This window comes from Salvelinus alpinus, chromosome 7 (genome assembly GCF_045679555.1).
Source record: "Salvelinus alpinus chromosome 7, SLU_Salpinus.1, whole genome shotgun sequence".
NCBI classification, from domain to species: domain Eukaryota; kingdom Metazoa; phylum Chordata; class Actinopteri; order Salmoniformes; family Salmonidae; genus Salvelinus; species Salvelinus alpinus.
The window spans coordinates 29,577,651-29,600,154 of record NC_092092.1 but is presented as its reverse complement, the minus strand read 5'-3'; the positions used below and the strand labels follow the sequence as shown (position 1 = coordinate 29,600,154).

Below are 22,504 nucleotides of genomic sequence, written 5' to 3'. Positions count from 1 at the left end.
CATGACATAATTTTCAGGAATTTTCCAAGCTGTTTAACGGCAGAGTCAACTTAGTGTATGTAAACTTCTGACCCACTGGAATTGTGATACATTGAATTATAAATGAAATAATCTGTCTGTAAACAATTGTTGGAAAAATGACTTGTGTCATGCACAAAGTAGATGTCCTAACCGACTTGCCAAAACTATAGTTTGTTAACAAGAAATTTGTTGAGTGGTTGAAAAATTTGTTTATGACTCGAACCTAAGTGTATGTAAACTTCCGACTTCAACTGTATATCTCAGCAAACACATACACACACATACCTCAGCAAACACATGCACACACTCACAGAACTCACATCTTCCTCATTGTTCTCACTCTTCGTCTTTGTTTTGGCCTCCTCCGCCTCAGCCCGAACCCTACGAGAAACACACACACACACTAGAGATGCCTGGGGATCCTATATTCATCTAAACAGGGAAAGAAAACAGACAGAAGGGTAGAGTAGAGACTGACTTCTTGAGTTCCTCCTCCAGTTCCTTGCTCTTCTCCTCCAGTCTGGTCTTGGCCTGAGTCACAGCCTCCAGCTCTCCCTGCAGCACCTCCTTCTCACACGACAGCTCATCCACACGCGCCATCAGGTCATTCTTCACCAGGTTCAATGCATTTCTGACGAGACGGAGGACAAAGATTAGACGGCGTGATCATCAGGCCCTACACATACTTCCTCTGGGACCTGGGTGAACTCTCTCTGATGAAAGCTAAACCCCTCCGTGAACAACAGGTGGCAGTAGTGTGCTGTCTACTGCACAACGTGGAACATTGTTGCGCTTGATAAATTCATGTTTCGTTGATTTCGTGAGCATGGACGCAGGTGATTTGAAAACACAACTTACTTGGTCTCCAGCAGCTGAGTGTTCTCGTGGATGAGATGCTCCACTTCACGGCCCATACCTTAGGAGGAGAAAGGAGGGATGAAAAGGAAAAAGGAAAAAAAGAGAAGAAATGGAAATTCCTCCTGTCTAAAATGGAATGATATGACACACACACACTCCTTCAGTCTTACCCAGGAAGTTAAGGTCTGAGACCCATGCTGGCAATGTGAGGTGGAAAACAAAACAGATTATCTTGACGATCACCTAACAGTTTAGTTGATTTCGTGAGCATGGACGCATGCTCATAGAATCGCGGGGACTCCAACAGGTCTATACGCAGCCTAAAGAACACTGAACCTACAACCTCACCAAGAGGGAGATCCCACTGTATATTTTAGACATCATTTGGGAGTTTGGGAGCTAAAAGGGGAGAACTAGAGGGAGGGTGGGAGTGTCTTACCCAGCAGGTCAGCCCCCTCGTCCATGTCTGCTATGTCTATTTCCATGTCGGGTCCTGCCGAGGACAGCTCCGCAAACAGAGACTCAGTGTTCCTGTCGAACGCCATGTTCTCTATACCTACTCCTTCAGTAGGAGTACTGGAGAGGGATGTGAGGAGGGAGAAAGGGATGGGGGAGGAGGGGGGGAAGAGATGGATGTGAGGAGGGAGAAAGGGATGGGGGAGGAGGGGGGGAAGGAGAGAGGTCATCTGAGTGAACACAGCTACAATACATTCCATCATAAAATACAATTTGTATAGATTTGTTTTATATATCCGGCTCAAAAGGAACCAAGCTGGAAGGGATTTTCTGTACAGTTTGACACAAATGGAGATTGAGTGTTCAGGATAGAGATGCAGAGATCGAGATAGAAACACTACTTCCTGTTGACCCTACCTGGCGTCTCTGTAGCCGCTAAGGTCCATGTCCAGTTCAGGAGTGGACTCTATGATGGCCTGCACCTCCAATGACTCAGTGTTATCATCTGCTGCGTGTGGAGAGGAAAGAGAACATGTTAGATTACTGTTCTTGTGGGATGCCAAACACATTTTTGGTAGGTTTTACAATACAACTAATCCAAGTCCCCAACATAGCCAATCCCCATGTTATCCCAGTTTATGCCCTGGAGCTGCAGTACTGACCTGTGCGAGGTCCTGACCCTCCTCTCAGTTCTAAGTTTTGTCTTTCTGGACCCTCCTGATCCTCTGGTACTGTGGTGTTCTTACTGCCGATGTTCTCTGGCTTCCTGTTGCTTCTGTCCAGGTTCCTGTTCTTGCCCACTTTCTCAAACTCTTCCTGGAGTGGCGTGCTCACCGATGCCATGGCAACGTCAGACTCGGAAGTAGACATGGGACTGGCCGACATAGACCCGCCCCCTTGAGAAGACAGTGGAATGACCAAATTAGAGCCACCGTTTTGCGTGGACAATGGGGTAAGCGACTTTGAGTCCCCTCCTTGAGATGATATGGGGGTACCCGATTTGGACCCTCGTTGAGAAGACATGGGGGTGCCTGATTTAGAGCCACCTTGTTGTGTGGACATTTTGGAACCTCCTTGAGCGGGAGCCCCAAATGAGGTCCCCGACTTGGAGCCCCCTTTAGGAGACATGGGCGTGTTGGACTTGGAGCCCCCTATAGGAGACATGGGGGTCCCCGACTTGGAGCCCCCTTTAGGAGACATGGGCATGTTGGACTTGGAGCCTCCACGGTTCGCATTAGACATCTCATCCTACAGAAGAGAAAGAAGAGGAAGAGGAAGAGGAGGAATATAAATGAGATCCTGACAGATGGTCAAGGACACAAGGGCCATATTCTAACAGTCTTAGCATCTTTCCCTCAAAAAGGAACAAGGATGTTTGAAAAAAGGTTAGCCAATCCAACACAACCATTAATACCCAGTCAAAATCATCCCTGAACACTCAAACATTCACAAGGCAATGGTATAAAGTGCATAAAACAAAATCAACAAAAACACAAAGTCCCCCCCAAACTCAGTAAATACAATATCTTCCACTGAAACAAAAGGCGAAGTGAAAACCAACCGGAAAAACCACCTCAATTCACATCAAAGTTGTTAGAGCACACAACAAATCAGTTTTAGTCAATTCTACAGCTAAGGCTAGTTGATTAGGTTGAAGTAGAGAGAATTCTACAGCTAAGGCTAGTTGATTAGGTTGAAGTAAAGAGAATTCTACAGCTAAGGCTAGTTGATTAGGTTGAAGTAGAGAGAACGCTCTATGCATTAGTAATCCTAGCAAGCCGACTAACCCTGAAAGGCTGGGTTGCATCTGAAATGGCACCCTACTCCCTATATAGTGCACTACTTTAGGTCAGAGCCCCACAGGGCCGAAAGTAATGCACTACATAGGGAATAGGGGTCATTTTAGATTCAGCCCCACAGTCACACCATTGGCGTCCAGGTGAGTAAGCAGCTTGGGTGGCATACAGCTGGCAGTGAACTGTGTTCTAATGGTGACACAAAGGCTAGATGAAGCTTTTATGGAGACTACATGGTCAACAACACAGCAACTACAGGCCTTAACAACAACAACAACGCGGTAGTTTGGACCTGGTTCTGTTCAGCCTGCTGATTGGCCGAAAGCCTCTGCCCTCTGCTCTGGGAGTCTGGCGCCCCCAACTGGTTTAGAGAAAAATTACAGTGAAGGCCCGTTTTAGAGCAGTGATCACAACTGGAAAGGGGGAGGGGGAGGGAGGAGGGGGGGGGGGGGGGGGGGGGGTGGAGCAGCAGCAGATTTATGTTGAAAAAAAGTATTGCAAATCATGAATTAAGTATAAAGACAGTTGATCAAGTGAAAGGGCCGGTGGAGTCAGACGTGTTGGACTGAAGGTGACAAACGGGTTAGACGTTCTGATGAGCAGCCACTTCCAGAGGTCGTCTACCCAGGCTTTCTACTGCAGTCAACCATTCAACTGATTGCATTACATACTTTATATGGCTTTTTAGAATAGCCTCGGACAAGAGCATTGGCAAAACACTGGCTGACATCCACTACACCAGAGTTTCTCATGTTCTGTCCTTCACTCTCCCCGCCTCTCTTTTCCCTTCTACTTCTTCCTTTACCCTTGGGTGTACTCCCCCGCTTTCCCTCGCTGGCGTTATCCTCTCTGCCGTTGCCATAGTATCACCTGTCAGCCATTCAGAGCCTAGCTTCTCTTCTGTCCATCAGACTGATAAAGCTGACGCTTTCCATGACAAAAAACTCTAAGCTCTGCTGACACAGTGTGTGTCTGTATACAAACCTGAGATAGAGAGAGATATAATTGGCGGGGGTGAGAGAGAAAGAGAGAGAAAGTGGGAGGGGGGACTGTAACCGAAAACTATAAATCTTTGGGAAATGTCGAGTCAGAGGCTGTAACAAAGGCGTCCCTGTGAGTCTGAACTGTGTGTGTGTGTGTGTGTGTGTGTGTGTGTGTGTGTGTGTGTGTGTGTGTGTGTGTGTGTGTGTGTGTGTGTGTGTGTGTGTGTTTAAAAGTCAGCTTAAGAGATCCACCGTGAAAGTGAGAAAGGGATGGTTTAGTGGGATATGGGATAGAGAAAGAAAAGAGGTTTGATAGAGATGAGGATTAAGTAAAAAGATGATTTAGTAGTAGCCAGGGCTGAGCTGAAACGTCGGCAGTTGAGTTTCATCTACTGGTCTCATATGTTATGTCAAATGTTGTCTTGTAACTTCTGACATGAAGCCCCCTCTTCCTGGTATCTGAATCCTTTCTATCTGACCACGAGGAGTAAAATATCACAACAAATGAATACTTAAATCAGCCGATCACTCATTAATATTCATGACGGAACCTTGCTCGCGGCAACCATGGTGAGGTTCTCGTGTGGCCCCAGCAGAAAGCGTCCCTTTGGTCTGCTCAGACACTATGTCCTGTTCCTCTGTTCTCTCCTCTGTTCCCCTCTTCCCCTGCTCCCGGCCCCGAATGGTACCACTTCCATGGGCCCTCAGACAGACACACAAGCCCCCCTGCCCTCCCTCGATGCCTTCTTAGGCATTCTGGGCACACTGATCCAAGTTAACCTCTCAATCGTGCTTTGGTACACACTGAATCAAACTTCCTTCTCAATAAGCCTTCCCGTCCTCTGGCAGAGTGAACGGTTGAAAGTGTCTGTTTCCACACAAGACTATCTCCTCTGGGCCAAATGACCCATCTTATGTCGCCCTTCAGATTCCTGGGAAAAGCTAAGAGGCATGGGGGGTGGGGTCCAGATTCAAACCACCGAGTTCACTTTGTACTCACACAGTGAATTCCTGAAAAGTATGTCCAAAACAGTCAGCGAATGTTAGAATAACGTCTGCATCCGTTTAAAGTGACTGGCAGGTGAGGAGCATATTGATACCTTGAGGCTGGTGTTGGAGCGAGGGTGGCTCAGGTCCTTACATCTCCAGGCTTCAGACGGCGTTTCAACAGCTTCCCTCTGCGAGTCACTGGTCAAATCATATCCTGGTAATGGGAATAACCCCATTGAGATGGGACGCTCCTTCCTGGATTCAGAAAGATAAAAAGAGTGTGAGGTGAAATCCACAGAGAAAGGTGTGACAGTGTTGGATAGTGTAAGAGGGTGAGGTGAAATCCACAGAGAAAGGTGTGACAGTGCTGGATAGTGTAAGAGGGTGAGGTGAAATCCACAGAGAAAGGTGTGACAGTGTTGGATAGTGTAAGAGGGTGAGGTGAAATCCACAGAGAAAGGTGTGACAGTGTTGGATAGTGTAAGAGGGTGAGGTGAAATCCACAGAGAAAGGTGTGACAGTGTTGGATAGTGTAAGAGGGTGAGGTGAAATCCACAGAGAAAGGTGTGACAGTGCTGGATAGTGTAAGAGGGTGAGGTGAAATCCACAGAGAAAGGTGTGACAGTGTTGGATAGTGTAAGAGGGTGAGGTGAAATCCACAGAGAAAGGTGTGACAGTGTTGGATAGTGTAAGAGGGTGAGGTGTGCCCTGTAATAAAGGAGTCACTGAGCTGATTTATAAGCCTTACAGAGGCTGGTCAATGTGTTGTGAGTCAATACTTCTGCTGCAGGCATGAAAGCTGAACATCATGAAGAAATTTCACACCCAAAACATGGCAACAAAAAACAAGACATTAATCATTTGAGACTTTGCAAGGAGGGACTACAGCCGTTTCTATTTGGTGCTTTAGTACGAGGGGTGACATCCCTCTGATCCATTGGTCTCTCAGTAACCTCTGCGTCTCTATATCAGGCCAGTGACTGAAGAGCTGGTAGATTCCCACAGTGGTGGTTCTTCTTTTCCACACATTGCGTCCTCTCTCTAGCTCCCCTCTAATGACAAAACTAATCCTTCATGCACAGCGTACACACTCACCTGCTAGCTTCCACACTTCCATGCTCTCTTTCAGCACCCACAGTTCTCTGATGACCCAATACATCACACACTTTCAAGGATTTTCAAAGTCACATGTTCCATAGACCCTATAGGTCTCTGAAGTGAACAAATATTCCCTTGCTTTAAGCATCAAACATGATCAGCCTCTGAACATCAATGGAAGTGGAGCACAATATCACCCCACCCACATCAATGAGGATCTATCAAAAAGGTACAGTAGGCAGAAACAAAGGCTTCCATGTTGAAAAGAGCAGGCTGTATGGAATGGTAGCAGTCCATAGACAACACACACCACTATAGGCTGATTCCCAAAGAGAGAGAATCAGAGAGTTTCCCATGCCAATAAAGCCCCTTAAATTTAACTGAGAGAAAGAGAGAATAACATTTTTGTTTATTTCACTTCTGTTTATTATCTACTTCACTTGCTTTGGCAATGTTAACATATGTTTCCCATGCCAATAAAGCCCTTAAATTGAAATTGAGGGACAGACAGAGAGCGAGAGAGGGACAGACAGCGAGTGAGATCAGCGAGCGGGACAGAGCACGCGTGAGCGAGACAGAGAGCGAGCGAGATCGAGCGGGACAGACAGCGAGCGGGACAGAGTGCGCGAGAGCGAGACAGAGAGCGAGCGAGATCGAGCGGGACAGACAGCGAGCGGGACAGAGTGCGCGAGAGCGGGACAGACAGCAAGCGCGATCGAGTGGGACAGACAGCGAGCGGGACAGAGAGCGCGGGACCGAGAGCGCAGGACCGAGAGCGCAGGACCGAGAGCGGGGACAGAGAGCGAGCAGAGAGCGCGGGACAGAGAGCGCGGGACAGAGAGTGCGGGACAGAGAGCGCGGGACAGACAGACCGAGGGACCGAGCGAGCGACAGACAGACCAAGGGACCGAGCGAGCGACAGACAGACGGACCGAGTGACCGACAGACGGACCGACCGAGCGAGCGACAGACAGACGGACTGAGGGACCGAGCGAGCGACAGACAGACGGACCGAGCGACAGACAGACAGACGGACCGAGAGGCATGCAGGCAGGCAGGCAGGCAGACAGACAGACCGAGCGACAGACCGAGCGACAGACAGAGGGAGAGCAACAGACCGGGGGAGAGAGAGCGAGAGCACAGACTGCACAAGAGGGACAGAGAGAGAGAGAGACAGGGAGAGGCCTCAGAGGTCAAACTTAGGGCAACAATGTTCACTGTCAATGCCTGCCATTTTGACAAATTGGAGGGTAGCGGAACTAAAGTCAACTATTTTTTTCAACTCTCAAAGAAATATCCAAAACAACCAAAAATAGCATAAAGCTTTGACAGGTCCCTCTGGTATAGGATATTTTTTCCCCTCATTGGGAACAACTGCATAAATAAAGGATAAATTAAAGAAAGTGAGATGTCATGTTATCATGGATATGAGTATTGCTGTGATTTACTGGCTGAGAAGGCTCTTTCTCCTGACCTACTTTCAGCCTGCAGAACCATACTGCCTGGCTGTTTATCTCCAACACAGCAACAGCATGGTAACCACATGTTAAAAGCCTGGCAACTGGGCTTTACCCCACGGCAAGTAAACAAGCAAGGGGAAGAGGGATGAGACGGAGTCAATCGGAGGGGTAAGCAACCATATAAAATAACAAGTGATTGAAGCAGAGATTGGAAAGTGAAGAAAGGAGGAAATGAGAGATGTAGGAGGAGAGAGAGAAAGAGAAGAGACTGGAGAAGAGGACATGGATAAGAGAGAAAGAGAAGAGACTGGAGAAGAGGACATGGAGAAGAGAGAAAGAGAAGAGACTGGAGAAGAGGACATGGAGAAGAGAGAAAGAGAAGAGACTGGAGAAGAGGACAGGATATGTAGGAGAGAGAAAGAGAAGAGACTGGAGAAGAGGACATGGAGAAGAGAGAAAGAGAAGAGACTGGAGAAGAGGACATGGAGAAGAGAGAAAGAGAAGAGACTGGAGAAGAGGACATGGAGAAGAGAGAAAGAGAAGAGACTGGAGAAGAGGAGAAGAGAGAAAGAGAAGAGACTGGAGAAGAGGACATGGAGAAGAGAGAAGAGACTGGAGAAGAGGACATGGAGAAGAGAGAAAGAGAAGAGACTGGAGAAGAGGACATGGAGAAGAGAGAAAGCAAAGAGACTGGAGAAGAGGACATGGAGAAGAGAGAAAGAGAAGAGACTGGAGAAGAAGACATGGAGAAGAGAGAAAGAGAAGAGACTGGAGAAGAGGACATGGAGAAGAGAGAAAGAGAAGAGACTGGAGAAGAGGACATGTAGGAGAGAGAAAGAGAAGAGACTGGAGAAGAGGACATGGAGGAGAGAGAAAGGGAAGAGACTGGAGAAGAGGACATGGAGAAGAGAGAAAGAGAAGAGACTGGAGAAGAGGACATGGAGAAGAGAGAAAGAGAAGAGACTGGAGAAGAGGACATGTAGGAGAGAGAAAGAGAAGAGACTGGAGAAGAGGACATGTAGGAGAGAGAAAGAGAAGAGACTGGAGAAGAGGACATGTAGGAGAGAGAAAGAGAAGAGACTGGAGAAGAGGACATGTAGGAGAGAGAAAGAGAAGAGACTGGAGAAGAGGACATGTAGGAGAGAGAAAGAGAAGAGACTGGAGAAGAGGACATGTAGGAGAGAGAAAGAGAAGAGACTGGAGAAGAGGACATGTAGGAGAGAGAAAGAGAAGAGACTGGAGAAGAGGACATGTAGGAGAGAGAAAGAGAAGAGACTGGAGAAGAGGACATGTAGGAGAGAGAAAGAGAAGAGACTGGAGAAGAGGACATGTAGGAGAGAGAAAGAGAAGAGACTGGAGAAGAGGACATGTAGGAGAGAGAAAGAGAAGAGACTGGAGAAGAGGACATGTAGGAGAGAGAAAGAGAAGAGACTGGAGAAGAGGACATGTAGGAGAGAGAAAGAGAAGAGACTGGAGAAGAGGACATGTAGGAGAGAGAAAGAGAAGAGACTGGAGAAGAGGACATGTAGGAGAGAGAAAGAGAAGAGACTGGAGAAGAGGACATGTAGGAGAGAGAAAGAGAAGAGACTGGAGAAGAGGACATGTAGGAGAGAGAAATAGAAGAGACTGGAGAAGAGGACATGTAGGAGAGAGAAAGAGAAGAGACTGGAGAAGAGGACATGTAGGAGAGAGAAAGAGAAGAGACTGGAGAAGAGGACATGTAGGAGAGAGAAAGAGAAGAGACTGGAGAAGAGGACATGTAGGAGAGAGAAAGAGAAGAGACTGGAGAAGAGGACATGTAGGAGAGAGAAAGAGAAGAGACTGGAGAAGAGGACATGTAGGAGAGAGAAAGAGAAGAGACTGGAGAAGAGGACATGTAGGAGAGAGAAAGAGAAGAGACTGGAGAAGAGGACATGTAGGAGAGAGAAAGAGAAGAGACTGGAGAAGAGGACATGTAGGAGAGAGAAAGAGAAGAGACTGGAGAAGAGGACATGTAGGAGAGAGAAAGAGAAGAGACTGGAGAAGAGGACATGTAGGAGAGAGAAAGAGAAGAGACTGGAGAAGAGGACATGTAGGAGAGAGAAAGAGAAGAGACTGGAGAAGAGGACATATAGGAGAGAGAAAGAGAAGAGACTGGAGAAGAGGACATGTAGGAGAGAGAAAGAGAAGAGACTGGAGAAGAGGACATATAGGAGAGAGAAAGAGAAGAGACTGGAGAAGAGGACATGACATGTAGGAGAGAGAAAGAGAAGAGACTGGAGAAGAGGACAGGACATGGAGAAGAGAAAGAGAAGAGACTGGAGAAGAGTACATATAGGAGAGAGAAAGAGAAGAGACTGGAGAAGAGGACATGTAGGAGAGAGAAAGGAGGTAAACAAACACACCCATCCCTTTCACAGAGAGTTACCTGCAGAAGTGGGGGTGACTTACAGTAGGCTGTGTTTCATTCTCTCTCACACACACACACACACACTACCTGCTGGGTTGTGGCAGGGTGGGCAGGGCAGGGAGGCCAGTGGAGACAGAGTAGTGCACCAGCAGCAGGACAGACAGAGAGACCAGCACGGCAGAGTTAATAACAACGGCTCCCCCAACGAAGCCAAAGACAAACAGCAGCATACACCTCGGGCTCATGACCCCCCCTGAACATGGCCCAGCGCCTCTCACTGCCGGGACCAGGGGAGGGGGGCGACCGCCAGGGGGCTAAAACACACGCCTCTGGGGCTTTTACAAACTGTCCCTTGGATGACGACGCAAACTAGAGTATACTCCTTCTCCCTCTGTCGTCAAAGTACTCCTCACATACACACTCTGTTGCCGTGTGTTGAAGAGAAGAATGCTCAGGTACAGGAGATCTGGAACTCAGGCTGGAGAGTAGAGTGTGTGGCGCGGTGTGTGTTCAGAACAGCGGGCCAACGAGCGACGACCACAGAAACAACAACAGCAGTAATCCCATGAGCAGTAGCAGCAGAGGCAGAGAGAGACAGAGCAGCAGCTGCTACTGTAGAGTGTGGCCGGCTTGAGTTCAACACTGCTGTGACATCATCCAGTGAGAGAGAGAGAAAGAGGGTGGACACTGGCCTTGCAGCAGCCTTCTCCTCGCCTCACTTTTCTTGATGTATTTGTATCCTCTTTCTGGCAGACGATGCTCTTTCTTTACTAAACTGCGACACTGATGTCGCTGAGCAGTCTAGAATTGTCGCCGTCACTCTCACCCTCCCTTTCTCTCCCCTCCCCCTCGCCCTCTCTCCCCTCCCCCTATCGGATGCTGAGGCAGCATCAGAGCTGGTAACATATGCCTCCCCTCAGCTCGATGCTGATTGGCTGAGCCATGGAGAGACTGGGAGGAGGAAAACCCTGTGGGAACTGACAGCGTCTGCTGCTACTGAGAGACTGTAGAAGGCTGCTGACTGACACACATACACACACACACACAGCTAATAATTTTACACACTTCTGTTAGGAAAAACACAGAAATCACTAATTAGTTCCTTGTGAACACAAACATAAATGCTGTTAAAATCTAAAAAGCTACACAAACTGCTTTGGTCTGATGTACTAGTCAAACTAACACCACTCTCTGATCTGCTCAACATGAAGGTTTGCCCAGCAGGAGACCATGGCCTCTTCTTACTGCTGTTTCACTAATCTGATCAGCTGACTAAAACACTACAGCTCTGAATCACTCATCTCCATCACACTGTGGGATTACTGCAGCTGACCAGCTGCCAAAACCTCTGCTTTATATTCAGCTGATTCCATGGCATAATCCCACTCAATATCTATCCCAATCTCTTCATCCTCCTCCCCCCACTTCATCACATATCCCCTAAAAGTTCATCCCCTCCACCTACCACCGTCCCCTCTTTTTTCCATCCCTTTTGCCTCTCCTCCCATCCCCTCCTCCCCCCTTTCCCTTCCTTCTGCCCAGCCCCTCATGCCTACCTCACATCTCTCATCTTCTGTCAGGTTCTGACCTAAAAGGAAATCGTGCCCATGGAGAGCAGAGAGCGCAGTAGTGGCGCCTGCAGTGATGAAGCACGTCACATCAACGTACTCTCTCACAAACACACTGAGTCAGGGTGAGGAGCCAACTAAGCCAATGAATGTTAGTGTGCAATACTGTATAATAAAATACAAAACACCTACACACGAGCCACTATTAATACACTATTAACACTGTTATATGAGAGTGTTTGTGTACAACTTCAGATACTGTCCACGCAGTGATCTCCGTATGGGACTTAGTTTTATGAATAATTGTAGAATAGTTGTATGATCTTACCGTGATCTGCTTGTGCTTGTGTCTGTAGGCGCCTCTTGCACCGCCACGTGCTGCTGGTGTTTGGTACGTTCCAAGTGCTCCATGTAGCTGTGGATCATCTGCATGGGACATACCACATAGGGAGATTAGGGGGTTAGCGTGGACAGGGAGTGGTCCTATTCAAATAATTATTTGAACATGGCCATGATGCCTGCTGTTTCTTAGATGAGTTTTTTTGTGTTGATGTACAGCTGGAACAGACAGCCTCCCAGCCTGTGGAGTATTTCGCTGTCACTGTGCGTTTGTGTGAGCTTCTAAAATCACGTTTCCGTCCATATTTAAAATGTCATGGTCTCTATGCAGGCTTGTTTGTTTTGGCGTCTGGGCCAATGTGTTAGTAATAGATTGGAGAACAGACTTTAGGCAGACTGAGTTGAGGCAACTTGACAACATACTTAATACTGGGAAAATTGCTCCAATCTCCTTAAACTGACCCAATTCTAACTCCCTCTTTCTCCTTCCCGCTCTCCTGCATCTTGCATCCTCCATCCCTCACCATCCTCATCCCTCCCTCCCCCTCCCTCCGTCCTCTGTTGTAGTGTGAATTCCCTGAATGCTGGAAATAGCATCTTGTCTTGGTTCACTGTCGGTTAAACATCAATGGGATCCACTAGTCTGCCGACCTATGTCTAAAACATATTATACATACATTCTAGCCATTTAGCAGACCCAACTCTCTTAACCGCTAGGCTACCTGCTGCATAGGCAACCTGCCATCCAGGTGCGTGTGTGTGTGTGTGTGTGTGTGTGTGTGTGTGTGTGTGTGTGTGTGTGTGTGTGTGTGTGTGTGTGTGTGTGTGTGTGTGTGTGTGTGTGTGTGTGTGTGTCTTCAAATCCCTGTTCACCCACGAATGCGTGGCAGCGCATGCCTCCAACAGCATCATTATGTTTGACAGATGTCAAACACTTACCAATACTAGAGTTTCACTTGTCTTTTTTACCTCCAATTTTGTGATATCCAATTGCGATCTTGTCTCATCACTGCAATTCCCCAACGGGCTCGGGAGGCGAAGGCCGAGTCATGATTCCTCTGAAACATGACTCCTCTGAACATGACTCGACAAACCGCGCTTCTTAACACCCGCCCGCTTAACCCAGAAGCCAGCTGCACCAATGTGTCGGAGGAAACAGCGTTCAACTGACGATCGAAGTCAGCCTGCAGGCGCCCGGTCCGCCACAAGGAGTCCGCCCGGGTCTGTAGTGACGCCTCAAGCACTGACCGCCTTAGACCGCTGCCCCACTCGGGAAGCCCTGAGTTTTACATGATTTCTACTAAACAAAAATATAAATGCAACATGAAACAATTTACTGAGTTACAGTGCATTTAAGGAAATCGGTCAATTGAAATATATTCATTAGGGCCTAATCTATGGATTTCACATGTCTGGTCAGGGGCACAGGTGCAGAAGCTGGATGTGGAGGTCCTGGGCTGGCGTGGTTACACGTGTTTCTGCGGTTGTGAGGGCGGTTGGACCTACTGTCAAATTCTCTAAAACAACGTTGGAGGTGGCTTATGGTAGAGAAATTAACATTAAATTCTCTGTCAACAGCTGTGGTGGACATTGATGCAGTTAGCATACCAATTGCACTCTCCCTCAAAACATCTGTGGCGTTGTGTTGTGTGACAACACAGCACATTTTAGAGAGGCCTTTTATTGTCCCCAGCACAAGTGTAATGATCATGCCGTTTAATCAGCTTCTTGATATGCCACACCTGTCAGGTGGATGGATTATCTTTACAAAGGAGAAATGATCACTAACAGAATTGTAAACAAATTTGTGCCCAGAATTTGATAGAAATAAGATTTTTGTGCATATGGAACATTTCTGGGATTTTTTGTTTCAGCTCATGAAACCAACACTTTACATGTTGCGTTTATATTTTTGTTCAGTATAGTTTGCCCAGTAGACCTACAAAGGAACAGTCCCAACACGCACTTAAATAGACAAAACACTATCTTCCCCTCCCCCATACCTCTGTGTGTCTCTGGTGGAGGGCATTGTACTCTTTCTTCAGCTCGGCTTCTCGTTCCTCCAATCTGCCAACTGAAAGAGAAAACGGTTAGATGTGTGATCTCAGTCAAACAGAACTACATGGTTAATGAGGGAAAAGAACCCTAAAAAAACTGTTATAGGGTCATTCCAAGGGTTGCAAAGCAACCGGTAATTTGGGTAATAAACAGAAAATCTATGGCAATCTATGGTAATTTAGGTAATTTATACTTTGAATAGCTTTTTTTTTTAAATTATTTTCTTTTTTATCTCCATGTCCACGAATTTCTAGTAGATAGACTATATGGTTCAAGAGAAATTGCCTAATTAATGAAAAAAAGCATCTAAAATCAACAATGGCATTATTTTCACCTCAACTCATCCAACTATTGAATTTTGTTTCCACAACTGCCACCTGTTTAGACATAGACATAGTCAAATAAATTGTAATTTTGGTGGGGGAAATTTGATATTTCATGCTGAAAACCCTCATTAAAAACACCAATTGGTATTCACTAGGTTTATGGTTTATATTTAGGATAATGTTTTACAGCTTTGTCATTCAAATGTTTTTATTTTGAAATAATCTTATTTAATGATTTCAGATATTTTAAATGTGGTAAGGCCACATAGGGCCAGAGAACTGCAGACACCTGTGATCATCTGAAGTACCCAAATTTGGGTAGTTTACTGGTAAAATTTCCAGTAATATACCCTCCTTTTGCAACCCTAGTCATTCCATTTTGTTTCAACCACTTTTTGAGCGCACCCCTTTTTATTTGAACAAATACTTTTCATACATACATACAGTGCCTTCAGAAAGTGGAGGCAGATAGCCTAGCAGTTCAAACCCCCCTATGGTCGATGTCCGTGCTCCAGCGTGAATCTAATTAGCATCATTTAAAAAATATCCATTAAAAACAAATGTCAGTTTAAGAGAGATGTTTTTATTTTATTTTTTCAATTGGATGCATCTCAATCCACCGCATCCACCTATGCAACACTTCCGCACCTGCGGTGAAAGGTGACAGAGCTAGAGCGGTGTTTGTCAGACCATGAGACATCCCGAAAATCAGTCTTCTCACAAAATCGTCTTTTGCGTCTGAACGGTTTGGCCTACAAAACTATGATGACCGCTCTGGAAAGATGAGACTCACGCACACGCTGGTGTTCTCCGACTCCCACATGCTTATTGGGATTCGTCTGAAGTCGGTACAGCAGATCTGCCAACTTCTGTCTGTAGTCTTCTGTGTAAAGGTGAGACCCTCACGAACATGTCAGTTGTTGTGCTCTCTAGGAATGCTCACAGGCCTTACAAGACTCGTCTGAAGGTCCCCAGTCAATCTGTTTTATGGAAGTATGTATATGGAGACTGTTTAGTGACAAAAATAAGGTGTTTAATACAAGTTTTAAAAAATGAGTATCTCAAATATAGGATAGAAACTTCAGAACAGACAGACTGTTGTTCCATATAGTGACTCTGTTATTCAATGTGTTTGTATGGGCTAATAGCAGTAAGGCCAAATATATATATATATTTTTTTATACTTCAAGAGTCTTAACATTTCAAATCAAATAGCAACATGATCCTTGGTATGACCTTCTTAAAACAATTCCATATAGCTTAGTAGAACCCCCCCCCCTGGATGCAGAGACATACAAATGGTATCCATGAGTTCATCTGACTCTGGGGAAGTAGATGAAGGGCTTCATTGCCAAAATCCTGAAGTAATCCTTTAATGCAATCTGGGAACATTACTAATATCTGTCAGTGACCAAGTTTCAAGTTTTATTAGTCATATGTACGGGATACATCGTACAACGAAATGCTTACTTGCAGGTTCCTTTGACAAAGCAATAACAATACGAACAAAGCAAATAGCTCAGTAGAATAAACCTTTTTAGCATAACTAACACAGGATGGCACAATTTATAGGCCAATATTTATTTACAAGTGTATTGGGGAAGGGGGGGGGGGGGGGGGGCAGTGTATAAACTGAGCAGTATAATAAGAGTCTGGTAGCAGCAGTTGTGGTGTGTGTAGCATGAATGTATGTGTGTGTGTGCGCTAAGGTGCGGAGAATCAGAGCAGGTGATCACTCCAGTTCAACTGTTCAGCAGTCTGATGGCTTGTAGATAGAAACGGTCTCTGAGCCTTTTGGTATCAGACCTCATGCTCTGATATCGTCTGCTAGACGGTACGGGAGAGAACAGCTCGTGGCTGGGTTGTGTGGGGTCCTTGATGCTGCGTTCCTTCCTCAGGCACCGTTTCGAATATATGTCCTGGATGGGTGGCCGCACGGTCCAATTACTGATGCCAATCAGTAATATCTGTCCCAAACCAGGGCCATGTTTAGCAGGACACAACATTTGCCAACATTCAGATAGAAATGTATGATGTAGAACAGACATACCTCTTTGCTATTTGGAATAAGGAATCACGTCAGCTCTATTTTTAACAGTTCTTGCTTTGAATATTGAGGTTACAAAGGGTCTCTCTATAACTGTGATTGGCTGTTATAGATCCCCCTCTGCTCTTGGTGATGCATTGTCTTCTCTGATGCACCTTACTGCTAAACTTCTTTACAGTGAAATGATCTTGATTGGTGATCTCAACTGGTGTTGGTTAAAGCCGGTGTCTGATGATTTAAAAATGTTTTGTAATTCTATGAATCTTACCCTGTTGATTAACTAACCCACTCGCCCAAATCTCAAATGTCCAGAGGAATCTACTAAATAAATCATTACAAAAAAACAACAACCATAGAATATTTAAGAGACCGTTGTGCTGTTGTTGCTGTTAGAAATACTAAGACAAAACCACGCTTTACTCGTAAGAGAAATTTGAAGAGTTTTGATGAGCAGGCTCTCTTTCATGATTTGTTTTATTTTGACTGGAGCAAGATTGATCTTATTCCTGATGTGGAAACTGCCTGGAAATTCTTTCATTATGTTTTTTCCCAAATAGTAAACAAACATGCTCCATTCCACAGGTTCAGAGTTAAAGGGAGGGATAATCCATGGTTTTCTGAGCTGTCTTGTATTATTCACAACCGTAATCTATCCTGGGCTAAGGCAAAGAAATCATGTTATGATGCTGATTGGCAAATTTTTAGGCAGTTACGAAACAAGTGTTCTTTTCTTCTCAGGAAGGCCAAGTCTGAATATTTTATTTCTGTTATGACTGATAACCTGTATGACCCTAGAAAGTTTTAGAAGAATATTAAGTCTATGTCTGGTAACAGTAATGTTAATGAATTACCGTCATCTGTATTGAAGGACTTTGTTGCTGTATATGACAAAACTGAAATGTTGAATTGTTTCAATGAGCACTTTGTATCATCTGGTAGGCTGTTTGATTCAGTGTCCTCTGTCTCTGTACAACCCTGTGTGGATGAAGCAGTGAGAGCTGGTCAAACATTTAGCAGTTTGCCATTCTCAGTGAAGGAGATACATAAAGCCCTGAAATCCTTAGATCTGAGAAAGCCTGCAGGTCCTGATTTTCTTGATGCCTGCTTTTTAAATCTGGCAGCTGATTTCATAGCTGAACCACTTACATATTTTCTATCTAACTCTGGAATGTAATGAAATTCCAAAGATCTAGAAATCACCATTTGTCTACCACTTTTAAAAAGGGGGAGATCAAACTCTTAAATAATTATAGGTCCATCTCAAAGCTGTCACCCCTGGTGAAAATACTTGAAACCCGTGAGTGAACAGCTAAAAAAAAAGTTTTTATATACTAACTCTATTTTATCAATGTACGAATTGGGCTTCAGGAAGAAGCATACCACAATTACAGCAGCCATGAAGGTTTTAAATGATATCACTGAAGCCCTTGACAAAAAACAGCACTGTGTCTCACTTTTTATTGATCTCGCTAAGGCTTTTGATACAGTTGTTCATGCTATTCTGGAGGCAGAGATTGTTGAGTGTAGGTCCTGCGGAGCATGCAGTTGCATGGTTTGCTAACTATCTGTCTGATAGAACTCAGTGCACTCAATTTGATGGGCTTATGTCTGTTAAATTGTCTGTCTGTAATGGTATACCCCAGGGCTCTGTACTTGGTCCCCTCTTATTCACTCTTTATATAAAAAATGTAGACAAAAATGTGCAAAATGCGCAACTTCACTTTTATGCTGATGATACTGTTATTTACTGTTGTACCTCGTCTCTCACAAAAGATTTCCAGAACTTGCTAACTGCTTTTTATACTGTTCAACATACCTTGTCAATTGAAGCTTATCCTCAATACTGACAAAACTAAACTAATGGTGTTTTCTAAAGCAAGAAATAGACCTCTGAACCTTTCACCTATTACTACCGGTCAGGGTAATGAGATTGAGATTGTAACCTCATAAAAATCTTGGAATTTTAATTGATGATGGCCTCTTTTAAAATGGCATATTCAACAACTTACAAAGAAATTGAAGCTGAAGTTATTTTAGGAATAAGGCCCATTTTTCTTTTGAAGCCAGAAGGAGGCTAGTATCAGCTACATTTATGCCCTTACTAGACTATGGGGATATTTTATATATGAACGCTTCAGCTCAGTGTTTGAGATCAATTGACACCCTTTACCATTGCGTATTGAGATGTATTTTAAACTGCAAAACCCTTATGCACCACTGCACTTTATATACCAGGGTTGGTTGGTCTTCTCTAGTCACTCGTAGGCTCAGTCACTGGTACACTTTTATTTACAAAGCCATTTTGGGTTTACTACCATTTTATTTGGGCATTTTTATTGTTCATAAATGTGGTGGGTACTCTCTTCGTTCGCTGGACTTTATCCTGCGAACTGTTCCAAATGTCCCAACTGAATTTGGTAAAAGGGCTTTTATGTACTCTGCGCCATCGTCTTGGAACGCCTTACAAAATACTTGTAAACTGGAAGAACTTGTCCCGATTGGTGTTTTTAAATCACTGATGAAGGATTTTGAGGCTGATTCCCTGACCTGTCAATGTTTTTAATTTGCTGTTTTATGATTTTGTTATACTCTTGTGAATCCTATGGTTTTTACTAGATTACTTGTAGTTTTTCATGTCTGTCTGAAATTGTGTAACGACTTGGTGCTGCCCATCTTGACCAGGACGCTCTTAAAAAAGAGATTTTAAATCTCAATGAGCCCTTCCTGGTTAAATAAAGGTTCAATTTAAAAAAAATCTCTAGTCATGGTATTTCTATCCACAACATTCAAGGTTTTCCAACTGAACATGGCCGAGGCTTCAGATGAGAAACCAAGTAAGGTTTTAAACTGCTGTCAGTTGTAGTAGCAACGCATGACCACCAGGTGTCATTAGCACACTAGTAAAATACACTGGCTGGCTCAAACGCTCAAATATTTTGGGTTAAGGGTCACTGAGTAACCATAATCCTATGGAAAACATTAGGAATTCTAAGCCATTTCGTCCAGTCATCACACACACACACACACTCGGAAGCCATGTTTAAACTTTAAGACTAAAAAGCACACGCAGGAAGCCAAACATACTAGAAACAGACTTAGAATCCACTCTATTTGAGTAAAGGATAGGGTCTTGAGCCATGTTACTTATTCCACTTTGTTGGCAACTTGGCTGGCATGGACTGTTTATAGTGAAAACACCCTGACAACGTTCTGTGTGTACGCGCAGATGATTGCCCAGCCTAACAATATCCTCTCACAAAGGCAGTGTGTGTGAGACTGAGACACTAACCCAAGCAGGCCTACCATCTGGTCATTGACAATGACCCTCCCAACACAGCATCAGGAGTTAATGTCACTAACTGCCAACACAGTTATCTAATATAATCTGCTACCTCCACACATCTCTATGGTAGCCTGGCTAACAACACCAGACTGTTGTCATTGGATTTTTGGAGTTGGCTTTTAGTAGAATGAGACATACGACAGGGATTTGATTCAGAACAACAGAAAAGAGACTTGTTAGGTCAGGCTTTTAACTCAGACCGTCGTAGGTGGTTAGGAGAATGCCTAGGAATTAGCTCAGCTGGCTATGTGATTTGTAAGTTATTTGTTACCATGACTAATGACTATCAGTAGACAATGAGGAACCAACTAGAGAATGTACAGACAGAAATAACCCTTTAGGAAACCACCTGATGTGTGTGTGTGGGCTTTTATTACTATCCTCGTTGGTACTATGCTAGAAAATTCTCCCTCGTGGGGACACTTCCCAGGACCTCATGAGGACAAAGGTTATTATTAGCTTAGGGAAAATAGGGTTTTGAATGGAAATTAATTTTAGGTCCCCACAAGGATAGTAAAACATATGTGTATTGGGAAGTGGAAGTACTGTATGTTTACGGCTTGCGGTCTATTATATGTCCAGTTCATCATCTACAGTCTACACACACATGCTGAGCAATCTGGACTATGAGCTAGCCTAGATTTCACATCTAAATGACTCAAGAGTATTACTGCTCTGCCTCTCCCTATCTAGTTTAAGGAGAGAGAAGACCGAGAGTGAAAATTGTTCAAGTAGGAAAGAACTGAAAGTGAAAAAAAAAGAAAGATGTAGTAACAGTGGAAGAGAGAGAAAAACTGAATAGGAAAGAACAAGAACTATGGACTTGGCTGTGAGCACTAGTGAATATCAAGTCAGGTGATGCGTGCGTGTACTCAGTCAGGGTCAGCTGGCAGACACCCATAAAGTAGCTACTTAACCCAAACAGAGTCCTGATGGTTCACACCAACTCAGCAGATCAGAATAAACTGAGTTGAGATGTGATGCAAGGATTTAAAAACAAAATTAAAATCTCCAATCAAGACTCGCTTAGACTGCACTTACACAGACACCTCCAAACTGTCACCTCTTGAGTTTATTCCTTATGTAATGACCTTCCCACGGTTCGTGAGGGTGTGTTTGGCAGCATCGTGTGGGTTGTTTGTTTCTATGGCCTGCAGATACAGTATAACCCAGTAAACATATTGGTCTTCCAGCCCCAAGTGATGCGCACATTCCTGAGCCCTTCACTTGTAATGTCTTTCTCAGTATTCCTTCCATTAGGGTTCACCCCTCCAGTCCTAGAAGCCATAATGATTGACTCACTCTGGTCCGAGTAGTTCCTGGTCTTGAGCTCCATTTGACGTGTTTGTGACTCCAGCATGACCAGTCGACTCTGAAGGTCCTTCTTCTCTGTCTCCTGACTGTCCTCAAACACCATGTACCTCTACAGAGACAGAAACAGAAAGATATTAAAACACTGAATAACACAACGGCATGTGTCTGTGTGCGTTAAAGGCCCAGTCCTGTCAAAAACGTGATTGTCCTGTGTTTCATGTATAGGTAACTGCCAAAATAAATGGAAACACTTGAGTAAATGAGGGATACAAAGTATATTGAAAGCAGGTGCTTCCACACAGGTGTGGTTCCTGAGCTAATTAAGCAAATCACATCCCATCATGCATAGGGTCATGTATAAAAAATACTGGGCAGCTCATTATTGACTACCATGGCCCCATAAGATGACAATACCCCACCATCCACAGGGTACAAGTGGTCACTGAATGGTTTGATGAGAATGAAAACAATACAAACTATATGGCATGACCGTCTCAGGGACCAGACCTCAACCCAATACAACACTTATGGGAGATTCTAGAACGGCTCCTGAGACAGCATTTTCCACCACCATCAACAAAACCAGATAGTGAGACTAAGCGGAAACCAGATGGGATGGCGTATCGCTGTAGAATGCGGTGTAACCATGCTGGTTAAGTGTGCCTTGAATTATAAATAAGTCACTGACAGTGTCACCAGCAAAGCACCCCTACACCATCACACCTTCTCCTCCATGCTTCACGGTGGGAATCACACATGCAGAGATCATCCATTCACCTACTCCGCGTCTCACAAAGACACAGTGGTTGGAACCAAAAATCTGAACTTTGGACCTCATCAGAGCAAAAGACAGATTTCCACCGGTCTAATGTCCATTGCTCGTGTTTCTTGGCCCAAGCAAGTGTCTTCTTATTGGTGTTCTTTAGTAGTGGTTTCTTTGCAACAATTCAACCGCGAAGGCCTGATTCCCGCAGTCTTCTCTGAACAGTTGATGTTGAGATGTGTCTGTTACTTGAACTCTGTGAGGTGCAATCTGAGGTGCAGTTCATTGCCGATTTCTGAGGCTGGTAAGTAATGAAATTATCCTCTGCAACAGTGGTAAGTCTGGGTTTTTCTTTCCTGTGGCAGTCCTCATGAGACAGTCTCATCATATCGCATGATGGTTTTAGCTACTGCACTTGAAGAAAATGTCAAAGTTCTTGAAATTTTCCGTATTGACTGACCTTCATGTCTTAAAGTTATGATGGACTGTAGTTTCTCTCTGTTTACACCATTCCATCAGGTTTGGGAATAGTGGGACCACCATCTGTTTTTCAACAGGACAATGACCCAAAACACACCTCCAGGCTGTGTAAGTGCTATTTGACCAAGGAGAGTGATGGAATGCTGCATCAGATGACCTGGTCTCCACAATCACCCAACCTCAACCCAATTGAGATGGTTTGGGATGAGTTGGAC

The 22,504-nt window shown here is 44.8% G+C and overlaps 1 protein-coding gene across 6 annotated transcripts in view; it reads right to left on the bottom strand.

Moving 5' to 3' along the window:
• The window catches only part of LOC139580769 (C-Jun-amino-terminal kinase-interacting protein 4-like), a 58,949-nt gene that overhangs the window by 18,030 nt on the left and 18,415 nt on the right, over positions 1-22,504 (bottom strand). The window contains exons 2-12 of one of the 6 annotated variants that reach the window (XM_071409763.1): positions 21,035-21,155; positions 13,962-14,032; positions 11,948-12,045; positions 5,215-5,359; positions 3,424-3,492; positions 1,998-2,583; positions 1,753-1,843; positions 1,319-1,455; positions 880-937; positions 500-652; positions 342-402 (exon numbers count right to left, since the gene is read on the bottom strand). In XM_071409763.1, coding sequence (XP_071265864.1) covers positions 342-402; positions 500-652; positions 880-937; positions 1,319-1,455; positions 1,753-1,843; positions 1,998-2,583; positions 3,424-3,492; positions 5,215-5,359; positions 11,948-12,045; positions 13,962-14,032; positions 21,035-21,155 — 1,590 coding nt within the window. Of the gene's footprint in view, positions 1-341; positions 403-499; positions 653-879; positions 938-1,318; positions 1,456-1,752; positions 1,844-1,997; positions 2,584-3,423; positions 3,493-5,214; positions 5,360-10,138; positions 10,884-11,947; positions 12,046-13,961; positions 14,033-21,034; positions 21,156-22,504 lie in introns of those variants that run through there. The other 5 variants (XM_071409764.1, XM_071409768.1, XM_071409766.1 and 2 more) reach the window with 5 other exon arrangements.